The sequence below is a fragment of the Nycticebus coucang genome, chromosome 6, assembly GCF_027406575.1.
Source record: "Nycticebus coucang isolate mNycCou1 chromosome 6, mNycCou1.pri, whole genome shotgun sequence".
Lineage (NCBI taxonomy): Eukaryota > Metazoa > Chordata > Mammalia > Primates > Lorisidae > Nycticebus > Nycticebus coucang.
Window position 1 is genome coordinate 36,287,305 of NC_069785.1, and position 18,122 is coordinate 36,305,426.

Below are 18,122 nucleotides of genomic sequence, written 5' to 3' on the forward strand. Positions count from 1 at the left end.
TGAAAAGAGTCCTTTTCTCTGGAAAGTGTGCAGTGGGGTGATTTTCTAAGAAACATAGACGTGACTGCCGCGCTCGGGATGTGCGTGCCGTAGAGCACAGCCCCTTTGTTTCCTCGTTAGCATCGCCCGGCTCCTCTATTTGTAGAGCTGTAATAGAAACAGCTTCTTTACTGTACGTCCTGTTGGTTTATACCGACCATGTCAGGTCCATAAACCATGGTGTATTAAAGTGTAATAGGCTGTGTAAAGAATACTAGGAAGATATTCCAACCCCTGCCCCCCTTCCCCTCATTTCACAATTTACTACCTCCCAGATGGGCATCCATAAATATGACTTAATTGTGTTTGGCGTAAAAACCTCACTTTCTTTGAAGAATGACCTCCTTGTTCGGCCACTCTCGTTATGGGAATACTATAAAGAATAAAACCTTGGGTCTTTTAGTACATTTCAACGGTGAGTGTTTTTAGTCAAATATCTTATGGAACCGGCATTTTATTGACCAAAACTTTCTCTTTTCCAAAGCTTACTTTCTAATTATTTACTTTCTAAATAATTAGAAAATGAGACTAGAAAAACCTCAGTGGGATACAGCAGAAACTCGAGGGTTCATGTTATTTGCATCTCCCTCAAGGGTAGCTGTTATTTGTGTTTGTGAAAATGTATCCATCTAAAATGGGACATAGCAGGATGGAAATACTAGGCAGTGTTCTCTTTCCCTTCACTTGGACTCTAGTCCTCCTACTTTCTTGCAAACATAAAATGGAAGGTTAGAAATTCCTGTACTAGGAAATGAGATCTGGTCCCCCGGTGAAAAGATGATGAGTAGGGACTATGTTCTGTGAACGTGGGTCCTTCTATTGTCCAGGTGTCCATCTAGGGAATAAGTGAGGTACCTACGAATATTTGTTGGGAGAAATGCTATGAAACAGATTTGAAAGGCACAGAGTCTAGGTAGAAAAGCCAACCGCAAGCCAGTGTTCCCTGGACAGCATCCCATGAGCTGTGGAGGAAGCTACGTGAACCCCGTGCCATTGGAGCTCCACAGAAAGAGGGGCTCCTCCCTCAGTGGGGGAAAGGCCTGGAGGGGCTTCATAGAGGAAAGGACTTTTAAGCTTGGTTTTTGAAGAAAGATAAGACATTTAAATGGGAGTGGGAGGAAGAGAGAAAGGCAGAGCAGAGGAGGCATTCAAGGCAGAAGAAGCACAGAACCCCAAAGTAAGGACACAGGAGAGCGAGTTGAATCCAGAGAGCAGCCATGAGTCCAGCGCGACAGGAGCGCTGGCAGCTGATGGGAGTGACGGGAGGCGGGGGGTGAGAGCTCACTGCAGTGCGAGAGGGAGAGAACAAGAACATCAGGCGGAGAAGTGACATGGCTTCCTTCACCTTTTAAGATGGCAATTTTGGTGGCAAGGCAGAGAGCTGGATGGAATGTGCAATGGGACCCTGTTACAGGTCGCCATGTAGAGCCTGGCGGCTAAAGAAGGAATTTTGCTCTCAGAAAACTTACCCTTTAAAGACAGATTCCTACGTCATTATCTTTTGTTTGGTATTGGGGAAATGATCCTGTTGATCAGGCCAAAGATTCCAGAAGTGAACAGTGGAAAGAAAGAGGTGAGATTCATCATAGGTATCTCTCTCTTTCCTGAGCATTAATTAAAACAAAGTGGATTGAAACAGCAAATAAAATGACTTCAGGTTGGACATAGGGCGCATCCTCTTGTTCCCTTCCAAAAAAGAGTGTCTCTCTCTGACATGGAATAAAGAATTGAGAAAAATAAAAATTGTTCTTTAATGGAGAAAATTAAAGATTAAGAAAAACATAGTTCTTCCAATGACAGAAAAATTGTAGCATAGTAGGTCACCAAGCAAACTTCCTACTCAACTTTCCCCAAGCACATCCAGAGACTCACAGTGCACAAGTAGCCTTGGTAAGTTTGGAGACAGAATTGACATTAAACAAAACTCCTCATTTTTGGTACTCTGATTTGTTTTTCTTATTGCTTTTATTATCTTCAACACTGTGAGATGATCATCTTTCTAAGCAGATACTTTCTCCGTGGTTTGTAAAAAAAAAAATTATTTACCTTCTTGTAGGCAATGAGAGAGCTTCTTATGGAGGAGAGGGGGGGAGAGGAGCAAGGTGAGGGGTGCCTGTTACTTCCCTTACTCTCCTGGGGCTGGGGCTGTATCAGTCTCTGACAACCGCTCCAAATACTCTTCTGCCTCGCCCACCCATGCCCCACCACACATTGTAGTACCACAATGTACATTCACGAATGAAACACTTGAATTCTACTATGCAGGCGGCTTTGTAGAATAGGAAATAAAGTATAGCCCACACATAGATTCAGAGCCACGGCTAGCCTGGACAAAGGATGATTTTCCTCTAAGACTTGCCAAGTTCATTTTGGACATTGTCTCTCCCTCTTTGTGCCTAGTCCCAGCGGAGCATTCTCCGTCTGCCCAGGAACACCTAGTTCAGTAACTCACAGGGTGTCTCCTTCTGTAGGTATCTAGTTATGCTCTGGAATTCTATTTGGTTGTTTTTGCTGCTGCTTATCAAAAATTACTTATACTGACTCTGATTCTCTCTCAGGTATAATTCTGTTTTCTCCAACTGAAGTCAAAGTTCTACAGGGCCCTTTGTCTGCTTCCCTGGTGGGTCCCAAGCATCTGGAGCGAGGTCTGGCACATGGAGGGAAAGAATCAGCCCACTGTTGTGTCAGTAGCTACTAAAGGCTAATGTCAGAGGCTGCAGAGCCAGAAGTGACCAGCAGGCCTGTTTCCTCTGTCACACAGTGTTTGAGAAGCTGTTTCCAAAGTTGGGGTAGTCATTTAAAAATCCCATTCTAGCTCTCTCAGAACAGTAGGAGATCTCGTAACAGGCCACGTCCCTGTCCTCTTTTAAATGTCCTGACCATTCCCTGTTTGCTTTCCCATGCTAAGACTGTTGGTTCCAAGCCTGAGAAATGAGGGATAGAATTTCAGAACACTGGGTTTCTTACACTTGGCCCACAATTAGCTTATTTGCTGATGATATTAGAATTTGAGTTTGTGGCTCCAGTCTTTCAACGGTTCTCTTTGCAGATAACATATTCACGTTTTGCTCAGACAGAGCAGTTTGAAGATGTAAAAGATTTAATGACGTGGTGGGACATTTTATACATCATGATAGGAGAAATATTTTAGGCTGGTAGAGCTTTCAAATCACACCAGGAGGGCAAGTGCCTTTTTTATCTGTACATAGGCAAAATTAGGAAGAATTTAGATTTCTAAATTTTCCTGAAGGCTTTTCCTCCCAAGCCCTCAGAGGCTCTGCCATGTACATTACCTCTTAATACTACTTCTTTTCACATTCGAATACTGCATTTTCACTGAGCTATTGCAAAATTTTATCTAACACTTACTCAGTTTGAATAGGGTATTTCTTTTCACTAAATCCATGCAATGACAGCAGGGCTATGGACTGCTTACCACAGCAAGCAGCCAGTTAGGAACCATCCAGTGAGGGGGAACAACAAAGGTGCCCCAGGAAGATGGCTTAAAGGAATTTTTCCTTCTGTTTGCCTACCCATATCATTTAAAATCACTGAATAAGAACAAATGGCTATTTTGATATGAGGACAATTAATGACAATTAAGGTTATGGGGGGGAGGAAAAGCAGAAAGAGGGACGGAGGGAGGGGGTGGGGCTTTGATGTGTGTCACACTTCATGGGGGCAAGACATGATTACAAGAGGGACTTTGCCTAACAATTGCAATCAATGTAACCCGGCTTATTGTATCCTCAACAATAAAAAAAGAACAAATGGCTTGACATCTGGGGGAACTTGGTAGCTAGATCACCTCTCAGTATCTGGTCGGCTAAGTACCAAGCTAATTCAGAGATTGCTACTAGGAGGATGAGAGGATGTCACACAGTGAAAGGTGGTCATTACTATGACTTGACTTTACCTCAAAGCCAAATTGTTTGAATATACAACAACGTGTGTATTAGTTGAATTTTACAACATTTAGAGATAATAATGGACAACTCTAGCCTCTCCATCTTCCTTAGCTTATATTGATATTCTAAATGTAAAGTTTTATATTTAGGGAAGACGGTACTTCACTTGTTAAGCAAGCTTTATTCAGTATGTGCATTATTAACCCAACCATTTCCTCAACATACACACACTTTTCTACACTCAAAGTTACAGCAGGGAGCAAGCCAGCTGAAGTCACTGCTCTCCTGGAGCTTATGTTCTGTCGCTGTATATAATAAACACACGAGTAAAGGAATAGTCTGGCAGGCAGATAGAGGGTATGAGAAGGAAAGAGGATAGTCGAGGGTGGATGTACAAGGGATCTAGGGAGATAATGAGTGACAAGGAATGATCTTTTATTTAGTGAGGCCAGAGAAGTGACTCTTGAGCTGAGCCCTGAATGCAGTAGAACCAATCTCGTGGAGAAACCAGAGGGGCATTCAGGGAGCAGGAAGAGTGAGTGTGAAGACCCTCAGAGGCAGGTGCTCAGTGTGCTGGAAAGAGGGGGTGTGGCACCGAGCAGCCAGGGAGCAGATTGCACCGAGCAGCCAGGGAGCAGATCGCAGGCCCACCTGGGACATCGTGAAGACCTTAGGTATGATGTCAAGGGCAATGGCAAGTCAAGCTGTTGGAAAATTTTGAAAATTACGCTAGTAATCACTGTGGGTATTCTCATAGAACAGATGAGGCGGTGACTAAGCATTTGGTCATGAGAACCTTGCCCCCATTTGCACGACTAGTATACAGCAGAACCTCTGTTAATAAAATGGCATATTTAAAAATCCTTTTTGTTTTTCTTTTTTTTAGAGACAGAGTCTCACTTTATGGCCCTTGGTAGAGTGCTGTGGCATCACACAGCTCACAGCAACCTCCAGCTCCTGGGCTTAAGCGATTCTCTTGCCTCAGCCTCCTGAGTAGCTGGGACTACAGGTGCCCGCCATAGCACCCAGCTATTTTTTGTTGCAGTTTGCCCGGGGCTGGGTTTGGACCCGCCACCCTTGGCATATGGGGCCGGCGCCCTACTCACTGAGCCACAGGCGCCGCCCCTTTTTGTTTTTCTTAAACCAGAGACAGAGTCTCACCCAGGCTGGAGTACTTTGATGAGTTTATTGTACATTATAGCCTCAAACAAGGCTCAAGCAATCTTCCCTCCTGAGTGGCTGGGACTATAGACATGAACTACCACACCCAGCTAATTTTTTTTTTTTTTTTTTTTTGGTAGAGATGGGATCTTGCTATGTTGCTCAGGATGGTCTTGAATTCCTGGCCTTAAGCAATCCTCGTACTTTGGCCTCCCAACGTGCTGGGTTTGCAGGAATGAGCCACCACATCCAGCCCTTTTTTCCCCCATTCATTTTACATCATCGTAACTTGAACTAAAGGAATCTTAAAGCTCATATTTCCTACTTTTCTGGGCATTTGAAAAGTATAAGGTATCATCATATATAACAATATCATCTTTTGATTTTAGAGAAGAATGTGTAAAAGAATCACCCCAAAATGAAACCCCCTAATCAAATAATCTTTACAGAAAGAGCACAGATTCTGAATCCGTAGATTCAAAATTGTATCTCAGTATCATTGATTTCCTTAGTAATATTACGTGATTTTTTTCAGTGCATTTCAAAATAATTTTCTGATGCAGGAGTTTGTGGGCCTCCCAAGAGGGCCTGTGTGTGGTGGAAGCAGTGTGTGCAGGATTCCCATGGGCAAGGCAGCTGCAAACACCACTGGAATTGCTAGACTCAGAGTGAGGGAGAATGTGATGAACACGGGCTCAGGCTCACAAAGAGACCAGTGATAACTGTGAGTGATCACTCGTCTTGGTCTGCCCAGGATTGTTCCCATTTATGTTTTTGTTCAGCTATGATTATTCATATCACTTTCAGAAGTGTCCCACTCTCAGAATTTGCCCCCACTGGCTCTACCTATGATCAAGAAAGCAGCGATGATGTAGCAAATTGATTGCTATCACAGGACATGTAATGGGGGCAGCCACCCCCTGAATTCAGACTTACTATGGTAATGAATGGGTGTAAATGAAGCTCTGAAATAATGCAAAGGATACAATGGGAAAAAAATAGTTTCAATCCTAATTATTTCTTTTTCACAGCCAAAAAAGAGTATAAAATGGAAGAAAGTCACTTGGAGAATGCTCAAAAAAGGTAAGCACCTCTCATTCGGCTCCAGTTGTTTCTTTGACTAGCCAATCTTTATTACCATTGTTACTGTCATGAAATACATTTACACTGTTATGCAGCTGGATCTCCAGGACCTTTTCATCTTCCCCAACTGAAACTCTAACCTTTAAATATGAATTCTGTATCTACCAGCCCCAACCCCAGTCCCTGGCAGCCATGCTGCTTTCTGCCTCTGTGACTTTGACTTCTCTGGATACCTCAGGCAAATGGAGTCACATTGCCTTTGTCCCTATATGACAGCCTGGTTTCACGTGGCATCATGTTTGACTAGCCACTCTGGGCCTTTTTTGTTCAAACTGCATTGATGAGCAATGAGGTGCAGTTGGGAGCTGGCGTGAAAGCGCTGTAAAAGGACTGGGGATGTTTCTCCTTGGGAAACAGGGACCCGTCTAGGAGTGACCCCCTGCCTCTCTTGTGTCAAGACACTATTCCATCTGTCTGCCACTCCCTCATTACTCTGCCCGGACTACTTCATGGAAGTTTAGGAACAGTTTGATCCTCCTTAGCATTACAACTATATTAAACTAGTTACTGCAAATACTTAAGAGACTTGCTCTTTCTTCAGATCCCAGAGGTTTCTGTAAACCAGAGGCAGATGGCTAGAATAGATCGCCCTCTGCACAGTCTATGGAAAATTCTCCTAGAAGTTAGGAGACCTCGGGGGCCTCCCGTTTAGCCTCACTTCACCTACTTCAGGCCCCTTCCTTACTCTTCTGTCAGTAGACACCAGAGAGGCACCATCTACTCCACCTGGTAGAACCCAATAATCAGCAGCTCTAATCCCTTAGGAGTGTTCCTTTTCGCTTGTTGGCTGTGTTAATCACCTTGGTTCTTCTTCCCTCTTACAAGTCTGAGTGAGAATAGGCGGGCGGAAAATCAAGATAAATTTTGCTTGTTCCAATTCTAAAAGTACTAGAAAAATAAATGAGAGGGAGGGTAGGATACAGTATGTAGGGGAAAATGAGCTTGCTTCCCAGGTGTGAATTTAAAAGCAAATAAACTATAGAGATGAACTAGCCACGAAATCTGAAGATGGCATTGTCTGCCCTGCTTTGACAGGTGTCAACCCCTTGTTCTGTTTCCACTGTAATTAGCAATAAGATTAAAATGATGGAAGCAAGTGAAGGCAAATCTTATTCTTTTCTAAGTGAATACATGTTCCTGGGTCAGGGTTATCATGTTAAGAGAATCACTCAAAAGTAAGACAATTCCATGGTTATGTTTCTAGCTCTTTGTGCCTCCCTGTTTTCCCCATCTTTACATCAGGCTCCTCTTCCCAATGTGTAAAACTGGCACGTCTGTACTACAGAAATGCTCAGCATGTAGAGAAGAGATGGCAACGTGGACACATTGGTATCAGGCCAGACAGAAATGCAACTTCCAGGGTGAATGTCAGATTTCTAATACTTTTTCAAGATTCTTGCTTCAAGAAAAGGGGGTTCACGGTAGAGGGACCAAAGCCGCTGCTGTGCCTTAGCTGTGCTGAGGGGAGTCATTAATTTTGGTTGTCAGCATTTTCCGTGGCTTTGTGGTGAAGGTAGTCAAGCTTTCATGTCATACATGAAATACGTTAGATCCCATCTTTAATGTGAAACCCACAGTCATTTGGTTACACTCTTTAAGGAGGTTGTGGTCAGTGTTGCAATATTCGCGTAAGATTTAGTAAATTCCTCATTCTCAAGAGAAACAGTTTACTCTGAGGCTGAGAAAGATTTGCTTTTCCTAAGCAGTTTCTGAAGACGTGCGTGTTCACTAAGCGGGTGTGTTCTGCCCCGGCAGCTCAACCCCGAGGAAGTCAAACGGGCTCTTTGATGTAATCATTGTCTGTACTTTAAAAATGTTTGGATGAGTTTAAAAGACACAAATCAGACTAGGAATTATAGCAGAGAGAAAAGGAGTGAAGGAATAGTTTAGAATGAACCAAAAAAAAAAAAAATTGTATAGAAAAACGTAGGAGTAGAAATCAATCTTTTTAGAGTTGAGTGCTGTTTTAGAATTAGCTGTCACAAACAGAAATTTCACATAGCCTGATCAACCCTTTACTCCCTGTGTATTGGTTGTTAAATCTCTGCAGTTTTCTTGCCTAAATTTCAGAAGGTTTTCAATGAACAGTCTCCTGTGAATCAAAGGTGAATTTGGAATAAAGAGAGTTCCATCTAGCATAGATCTTACTGAGTTGTGGTTCATATTCTAGCTTTTAGCCTTCTCTTAAACGAAGAGATAACAGTGAAATCACACGAGGCACAATCTCAGAGCAGTGGCATCTTTGTCAAAGTTGCTGAGCACTCAAGCCAGGCCATTCTCTGGCACTGTTTATTTGATTCTTCTGGAGAGGTTTACTTGCTTTCTAACTTTCCAAAACACATAGGGGGAAAAAAATACTGGAAATTGGTATTTATTTTTGTTTTCTCCTCCTCTGGGGTGGGGAGGGGGGTGCCTCACAGATCCCAGGGAGGGAAAGGCAGTGAGGGAAGCTTCAGTTTAGAGTTGGGAAAATCAAGGCCCCCAGGTGGGTGATATGCTTTCCTCAGGCTCAGTGGCGACTACCACATTGTCATTCTCTGAAACCCCACCAGGATTTGCAACAGGCTAATCTAGACTGGTGTCCCAATCTAGACTCTGAATAATGCCAGGGTTCTGAGGAGATCCTTGAAGCATAATGATGGACTAAACTATGTCCTACTATAAAACTAGAAAATAATTTGCTCTTCTAAATACTAACAGCAAAAGTCTTCCTCCTCTCTATTAGCATAGACGTAATGTGTCAGGATGGATCTGTGTGAAATGAGCGTAAGAAGAAAAATAATGATACCCTGCCTGGGAGGAATGCACATTATGCAATGGAGGGCAACTCTGTCTATAGTATAAATGGGACAAAATAGCTATTTTATTTTTTAAAAGCCTGTGTGAGTGGCCATGAGCCACAGAAGGGTAGAGGAGATGGAATCTTCATAGCAAATCAGGGAGACCTGAGTGCTCTGTCCAGCTCTGCCACTGAGTAAGGTCCTTTAGTCTCTTGAGGTCTCTTATTTTCTCATCTGTAAGAGGAGAATATTGGGAAAGTCAACCTGTGAGTCCCTTCCAGTGTCAGCTTCCTGTGACTTTTTAAGAAATGTATTGCCTATTCCTATAGGTTAGATAATTCTCTGTTTATATATTCCCATGCTATGATCAGTATAGTTTTCATTTTGAGTGAAATAAAAGTACATGCCATGTAGGGAATGTTTGCTTTTTTTTTTTTTTTTTGTTTCAGTATTTTGACTACCACAGAATTAAGAACTATGTTTGGGGCAAGAGTGGACATTGCTGAATTCTTCCATAGGTGGTTTTTCTCCCAAATTTGTATGTTTGGAATTATAAACGAGTCCCTTAAGAGATTACTGCAGTTATTGCCTTTTTCCACTTATGCACTTCCAGTCTTTTAATAACTGGGAGCCAAAATTCCCTGACCAGTAGTTTTAATTTGCATTAAAAGCAGATTTATTTTTTACAGAAGCACAAAGAATTTATGGGACTCGGAGCTGCAGCTCCAGCTTGGATCTCGCCTAATCGTAGCCATGGAATCAATTAACAGTTCATCTGTGAAATGTGATAAAATCTTATGAGATACATATTGCCCAATAACCGAGAACGAGATGAAAGTATGCACCATAATACTAACAGGCTTCAGGGTTTTACAATCGCCATTGAATAGAGTTCCATTAGAAAATCAGTATTCAGGATGGCCACAAAAAGCCTCTGTGTCTGAACAGATGATAGAGCATTGAGTAATAAACCTGGCCGGCCATTCCTGCTTTGATTAGTTTCCAACACCCTGGAAAAGGGGGCCGTTTATTTAAGTGTTCTTGCTCATGGCAAATGAGCTGGTGAGGCTTGGGGTGGGTGGGGGTGAGGGAGAAAGATTGAGTTCAAAGCTATAAATTGCTGCAAAGCTAGTGCCTCCAAGAAGGGCTGCTTGGGAGGCCCAGATAGTCTGGCATGCAGTGAGCCTTCATGAGGTAGGTCCTAGTGATATTTGAAAATCCACTTTGGAAGACCTGTGTTTTTTTCCTGACCATATTGGAAATCATTTTCAAGATTAGAAATGATTTCCCATCCAAACATTGCTATGCCCATAGTTGCTTCTATTTTTGTATATTGGTGGCTTGTATTCTTATCAAGGTTTAAAACAGAACCCTCTTAGGAATCAGAGCATCTCTTTTCTTATTTTCCCCTTGAGAAAACTGGGTGTCAAACATGCTGAGTGATTGGCCCAAGATCACAAAACCCGTGTATGCCAGAATGAAGTAGAGCTGATTCTCCTAATTTTTCATGAAACATTCACTAGATGAATTGTTCCCAGTGGGCCATCTCACTGACCATCATCAGTCTTACATGGGATCATTAAACACAAAATGAAGAGCAGGTAAAAAAAGACATGGATTTGAGATAAAGAGCAAACTCAAGAAGTTTTATCCACACCCCTAGATGTATGCAGAGGTTTTTTTTGTTTTTTTTTTTAATACAGATAAGATGTGCCCAAGAGTGTCCCCAGTAAAGTTTCATTTCTTGGCAAATCAGCATGGACAAATAAGTTCTCTGAGGTTTGAAAAAAGTTGCAGTAGCCCTGAGCCCAGGGTCCTGTGTTGGAGGATAGGCGTGTGGGAGACTGCCCCCACCGTCTTCTCTCCTCACCTTAATGGGTTTTGGCGTTGACAGTTTCTCACCCTCTCCTTCACTCCATTTCTCCCCCTACCTGTTGCAGTTTTGAAACAACAGTAGGATATTTTGGGATGAAGCCAAAGTCTGGTGAGAAGGACGTGACACCCAGCTATGTGTTTCTGGTATGGTACGAGTTCTGCAGTGACTTCAAGACGATTTGGAAACGGGAGAGTAAAAACATATCTAAAGAAAGGTAAGGTTCAAATGAAGATTTTCATTCCCCTTGAGGAGTCTTGGAAACTGCCTTCTCAACACTGACAAGATGTGCCTATTTCTCACACATCAGCATTTTAGGGGAGATGGTGATTTTTTTTCCAGATCAAGTAGACATCCAGGAAGAATTTCTGCTTCGGGGCCATAGGGAAATTTGGGGAAGGCTTGCTGTCCACCCAAGCAGATACACTTACGTGATCTGACACTTTTCTTAACCCCTTCCAATTACTAACTAGTAAATGAGAGTTGTTCTAATTTGCAACAGATTGCTTCTCTGTGTATTTTCATGTTGGCCCAGGCTAAATGAGGCAGCCTTGCTGTCGCAGACAGTATAGACAAATAAAAGTGAATGCTTTTCCCATTAATATACTGAACTTGCATCAAAGGGAAATCTCTGAGACTCGGGCCACACTTCACATGGTGTTGAAGCCCCACACTGGATTTACAGCGCCACTTCTGACTCTCCGTATCCTGCTGGGGACATCAAACTGCATGCCGCTAGGCCTCTAGCAGCCTCATGATTTTATTAGTTGGGGGTAGGAGAAAACCTCGGCTCTGAATGTAGGCTGTGTGTGTGGACATCTGCGTGTGTGTTTGTTCTCCTTAGACTGAATTTGGCACTGTTGATCCAAAAAAAAAAGCATTTCTACTCGAAAATATAGTGATCAGGTCACAACTGTTTCATAAAGGGGTGTCATGGATTTAAAATTCAGACGGGTCTTGCCGCTCCTCTTTAGGAACAGATGTATGAGAATGTCATTCAAAATGGAATGGAACGAGGTGAAACATTCTACAAAGTCAGGGAAACGATTTATTTAATTATAGCATCTGTATCTCGTGAACAAGACCCAAAATACCACAATTCAGTATTTTTGTTTTTCACTTTGTAATCAAAGAAAAAGTATATATGTAATCTATGTACACACACCACACAACCTATTCTAATATGTTTTACCTTAAAACACTGCTTTTAAGAGTCTCAAAATTTAAAGATGTTGACCCAGTGTTACTGAATCTCTAAAATAATATTTTCTCAAGTAATTTAAATTAAAAAAAGAAACTTTCTTTTCAAGGAAGTCAAAGAGCTTTCAAAAAAATTTTATCAACACATCTTCCCATCAAGTGCCTTTGTTAAGAAAATAGGTTGTTGATAATAACAGGAAAAAAATCCTAAAAATCTGGGCACCCAACCCACTGCTGTTGTCCTGCAGTCATTTATTTAGCCCTTTAAGCCAAAATAAGCTGCTATGGAGTAAATTCCCATGTGAAACTAGGAAAGTCCAGCTCCTCTTCCTATAACAGGGCAGCAGCTGACGGTCACCTCTCAGGGTCCACACCTGACAGACAGCCTTTGCTTAGGAATTTACACCTCAGATTTTGAGCATAACCCTTCGTGAATTTGACCTGGGGGGCTCTAAAGAATGGTCTAAAACCAAAAAAAAAATAAATAAATTAGAAAAAACAGCGGAGGGTAATTCATTGCTCTTCAGTTTAATAATACTGAACTACATTCCAAAATAAGGAGTTGTCCCTCTCACAGAAGTGTGACCAAACTAATTGCGCGTCTGCTACGATGGTGGTATCCACCCGTCTTTCAAAATGCCATTTCTCTGATTCCCAGCCACAGGCCTTTGTGGCGTGGCTTCCTGGGTACAGCTGCTGAATTGCCCGCTTCACACTCTGTAAACCAACACCTTTACGGGGTCAGGACTTCACAAGACCCTTTTCCATTCTTCTCATTTAGCCATTTCAGGGTTTCTTCATTCCAGCCATGCTTTGTGAGGTGCAGCATCAAGGTTTCCAACCTAAAACAAGGTCTCTGAAAGTTAATAACAACTGATAACATTTTTGGAGGCAGCTTGTTTAGGAAACCCTGCTTGTTAAGAGAAATTAGCACATTATGTATATTACTGATCAACCATTGAACCAAACTGATTAATGTCCACAAGTTTTCTTATAACGTGAGGGGCTTTTTTTAAATTGTCTTCTATCTGCTAAGGATTTTAGCTTTTTGACAATTGGAATCATATTCATTATAGTAAAATAAATTAGGTTGAATTGTTTTATTTTAATGAAACAAGAAACAGTAAAATTGCTTCATTTTGATGCTATTTAATGATACCTGATACTATAGTTTTCAATTATACTTCTTGAAGAAATCCCAACAACACTAAATTTCAGGAGGTAACATAACATTATTAACAAGAATAGTATAAAGGTATCTTAAAAAATAAAATTCACAACCAGTTGAAAACCTGATAGTTTATAATTACAAAGGAGAAAACCCTTTATTTTGAGATCCCATAAGAGGAAATTCAACCACTTGATTTTTAAATGTATTTGAAGGCCACCTAATACTCCCAAAATTATCGAGAAAAATTAAGAATCAGTAGTAGTATTCTCAAAGAGACAGATTCCACATCAAATGATGTTTTGTTTAAACTACTTCTAAATGAAATGCAAGTGTTGCAAACTACTTTAGGCTATTTGAGGTTAATTTTGGGTGGTAGAGAGTATTTATTTCTTTTTCTACTTAGTATGATTTTCATGGATACACGTTATGTTGGTGCAAAGTTGAGATGGATCTACATAACTCAGTGACAACTGCCCCTCATAAAATCTGGAACAATCTCTAAACACACAAATGACTGTATAAAAATGACCAGGGTTCCTGTGCCCTGTGAGTGAACAATAAACCCTATCACTGGTATCAAGCAGTGTCTCTGCAGCTGAGTAGTGGGGAATTTGGTTTATCTGCAGATTAACTACATTATTAGAAGAGCAATCTACCATGTGATGATGTATTAATGGTATTCAATTTTCTTTGGTATTTAAGCCAGTCTTAGGCAAAAGAGCAAAAATTCTGCATCCCGGCACAAATTCTGAGCCCCTACATGCTATCAGGTGAGGAGCATGTGGCCTTGGGATCCTTGAGGATGGCCTTTTGACTGAATCCAAATTTTACAGAACAAATCCTTTTATTAAAAGAGATGCAGCAGAGAAAGATGAAGCTTTTCCTGCTTCCTTTAGTGCTTAAAAAGAACAATCTTGAAATCAGAAGTCTGGTCAGTGGTAGCTTCAGTCTGTGGCCCATCCAGTCATTATCCTGAGCCCCAGATCAAGACTAAACCCCTCCCTCTCTCCCAAGAAGGACATCAGCCCTTCTCTCACCCCTTCTGGGCACAGGCAGTGCTCAGGTATAAAAAAGACTTCTAGAAGGAGAGTTTAAAATCAGTACTTTCATTCTTCACAAAACTAAGTATATTACTTGCAGCTATTATAGTTCATTAAGCAACTGCCATACACCTGACAGCAGCATTCAAAGCTGTTGGAGGATGAAGACTGTTCTCAGAGCTCCCTACTGCTCAAGTCACTTTAGGACCAAGAATTGGGGACTTAGGCCATCCTGTAACCCACAAAGGAAACATTGATTGCAGTGTAGACACTGCAGGAATTCTTCTCTTTACATGATAAAGTTATTCTGGGAAAAAGCTCCACAAGCTAAAATTCTTATTGAATTCTGCTTTCCTATGGGCAGACACACATAATCGTTACAGTAACTTCCAACAAGCTAACTTTCTTTTCCCTGACCCTCCATTGTATAGTTACATGGTTTGTATATACTTAACTCCAAAGCAGCTTTGTATTTTTTTGTTGTTGTTGAGACAGGGTCCCACCCTATGCCCCTGAGCAGAGTGCAGTGGGCGTGGTAGCTCACCACAACCTCAGACTCGGGCTGTGGGCACCCCGCTGCCTCGGCCTCCGGAAGCCGCTGGGATTACAGGCGCTCGCCGCGGCGCCCGGCTGGGTTTTTCCATTTTTTTCATGAGTCGGGGTCTCACTGTCGCTCAGGCGAGTCTCGAACTCCTGAGCTCAAGCGATTCTCCCTCCTCAGCCTCCCACAGTGCTGGGATTACAGGCGTGAGCCGCAGCTTTGTGTTTTAAAGGAATCCTTTAATAATACAAATAGTCACTCCCTAGGCGAAACTTTGGTTTTCCCTAAGTCATGTCTGACTGAAAGCAGCTCTGTGCAAGTATACAAATAGTAAATGCCCGCTAAATTATAATAATCACAAAGAATAAAACCTGCTTATTTCCCAAGCAATAAATTAGAAAATTCTTCCGCCAAATTAAAAATAGACCCTGAATAAGGAAAGGAGATAGACTAAAAAATGGTTAGAATTATAGGATCCTTGATTTTTTACAAACAGAACACATCTCTTGGCCCTCTTTCCTCTGAAAACTATCATTCCATCTCTTTTCTCCTCAAGTTTCTTTTAAAAGAAGAGTTCATATTCATTTCTTTACTTTTCCTTACCACATACTCCTTCCCTTATCAGTAAGGGTAAAGTCTTGTCTGCCATAATGGAGACCAAAATAACTGTTGCTTAAAGAAAGAAAAAAATTATTTTTCTCCTGCATAACAATCTGAGTGCAAGGCGTTTAGATGCCAGGGATGCAGTTTCCTTCTCATTCATGCCTGCTGTTCTTGAGGTGTGGTCCTTATTCCCAAGGTCATAGATGGCTTGGGTCACGTCCACCACCACCACGGCCAGTGAGAAGGGAAGGGCACACCCTTTCCTTTTAATAGCATGAGCTGGAAGGTGCATACATCACTTCTACACTAAGCCCGTTGGGCAGAATTTAGCCTCATGACCATAGACAAGGGAGTCCAGGAAATGAAGGGTTATCTGGGAGCTCTGTGCCCAGATAAAGATTCATGGGTTCCATTATTAAAGGAAGTGTGAGAAATGCACGTTGAGACCATTAGCAGACGTGGCCACATTTCCTAATTGTGAAAACAAATGGCTCCTTCTAACTCTCTACCACTGCTACTTTTTGACACTGAGGATAACTTCTTCTATCTTGAAATGCCCTATTGCTTTGATAGTACGCTGGGTCTCTTCTTGCAAAGGTCCTTCATTTGCTCCTCTTTTCTCTTCTATTCCTTAAGTGTGAGCCTTCCCCTAGGTTCAGGTCTCTCTGTTCCTCTTTTTCTGCTCTGTACCCTTTCTGTAGCTAGTCTCAGTTATTTTTATAGCCTCACCTTTGCCCAGGCCTCCCGAGTCTTCCTACACAGAAGTGACCTCCTCTCTCAGTTTTAGATGTAAATCTCCTCCTGCACACTGAACATCGCCACGGGGTGCCCGGCCTACATCTGCAATTTAGTATGCCCCAGCTGGGAATTGTTCTATCCCAACTGAGGCCCAGTCCTCTTAGGTTTCCTAACTTTTGATGGTGACACTATCCTCCTCTTAAATCCTCCTGAATTGTCTTCAATGCTATGTGATTCCTTTTCCATCTTCTTCAGAATCTTCTCCGTCCTGCCCGCTCAGTGGTTCGCCTTCCTTGTCTTGTATTTGCAGGGACTCTGCCCTAGTTCAGGATCTCATCATCTCTCACCTGGATGATTGAAATACCCTTCTCACTCTTCTATTTCCTCTTTAATGTCCCTTATCACTGCGTCCAACTATCTTTCTAAAACAGAAGTTAGATCACATTCATCTCTTTAAACAAATTCGATTGTTTTCCATTGCTCGTGAAATAAAGCAGAACAAGAATTGCCTAAGGCTGGTACTTTCATTTATTAACTTATTAGGTCCTCACAACAGCCCCGAAAAAAAAGATTTAATGCTGTTCTGCAACTAAGCATGAGAGAGTAAATGAATTTTTTTTTTTTTTTTTTTTTTTTTTGTAGAGACAGAGTCTCACTGTACCGCCCTCGGGTAGAGTGCCGTGGCGTCACACGGCTCACAGCAACCTCTAACTCTTGGGCTTACGTGATTCTCTTGCCTCAGCCTCCCAAGCAGCTGGGACTACAGGTGCGCGCCACAACGCCCGGCTATTTTTTGTTGTTGTTGCAGTTTGGCCGGGGCTGGGCTTGAACCCGCCACCCTCGGCATATGGGGCCGGCGCCCTACTCACTGAGCCACAGGTGCCGCCCGAGAGTAAATGAATTTTTAAACATCACAGTTTTACTAATAATCAACAGGATGGGGATAAAGACCTAAGGCTTTTTTGACACTAAAGCTTAAGCTCTTTGAAATGCTCCATATTTTCTCCCAAAGTATAGCATGACCCTCTGAGAACCTGCCCTAAAACCACTCTCCAGCCTCATTTCCTATAGCTCCATCCCACCCCTGCACCTATCACAATGGCCACTCACTGTTTCTCACTCCTGCACCTGCTACCCTTGTGTTCTCATTGGTAAATTTCTTCATATTCCATTCTCCCTGGTTGTTTTCTGCTGATCAGAATGGTAGTCATCCTTTAAGGACTGCCTCCAGATCCAGCTTCTCTAGAAATCTGAACTCTCCCTCACGTAGAATTGCTTTTTCCTCTGGTATCTGACAGCATTTTTTCTTGCCGTCCTTTAGGATTTAATTTATTCCAACTTATTTTGGAAGTGTACATGTCTCTTTCCACCTCTAGAACATAAACCTGTTCCTTATGGAATCTTGTAGGGTACATGCTCTGCCACAGGGCCCGGAATGTACCCATTGGCACGGAAGGCACCTCACAACAGTCACAGTGATACTCAGTGAGCATTGGAGATCTGGGTGGTGTAAGAGTTGGAGGAGGGAATAATCCCGAGGAAATACAGATGCCGGGGAAGGCTTTGGAAAGATGTTTAGCCTAAGGATGACTGGATGACTGTAGGCAGAGTGTGTTGTAGGGGAGATTCAGAAGCCAGCAAGGGGGATGCTGGAGATCAGCAGCTGGAAAACTGGCACTAGGGGGTGAAGCCTAGGATTCTGCTATTTTAGAAGTTTCCCACAGAGATGACAGAGCAGGAATACATTTCTGTTTGGTTGCCTTTATACATGCCTCTTATTTAAATTTACCAAATAAGCAGGGCAATGTCTGTAGCTCAAAGGGGTAGGGCACTGGCCCCATATGCCGGAGGGGGCAGGTCAAACCCAGCCCCGGCCAAAAACTGCAAAAATAAATAAATAAATATACCAAGTAAGCTTTGGAGCT

General features: G+C 42.3%; 1 protein-coding gene across 2 annotated transcripts in view; it reads left to right on the plus strand.

Moving 5' to 3' along the window:
• The window catches only part of FMN1 (formin 1), a 417,492-nt gene that overhangs the window by 377,473 nt on the left and 21,897 nt on the right, over nucleotides 1–18,122 (plus strand). For both annotated transcript variants that reach the window (XM_053594041.1, XM_053594043.1), the window contains 2 exons: nucleotides 6,140–6,191; nucleotides 10,972–11,121. In XM_053594041.1, coding sequence (XP_053450016.1) covers nucleotides 6,140–6,191; nucleotides 10,972–11,121 — 202 coding nt within the window. The remainder of the gene's footprint in view (nucleotides 1–6,139; nucleotides 6,192–10,971; nucleotides 11,122–18,122) is intronic.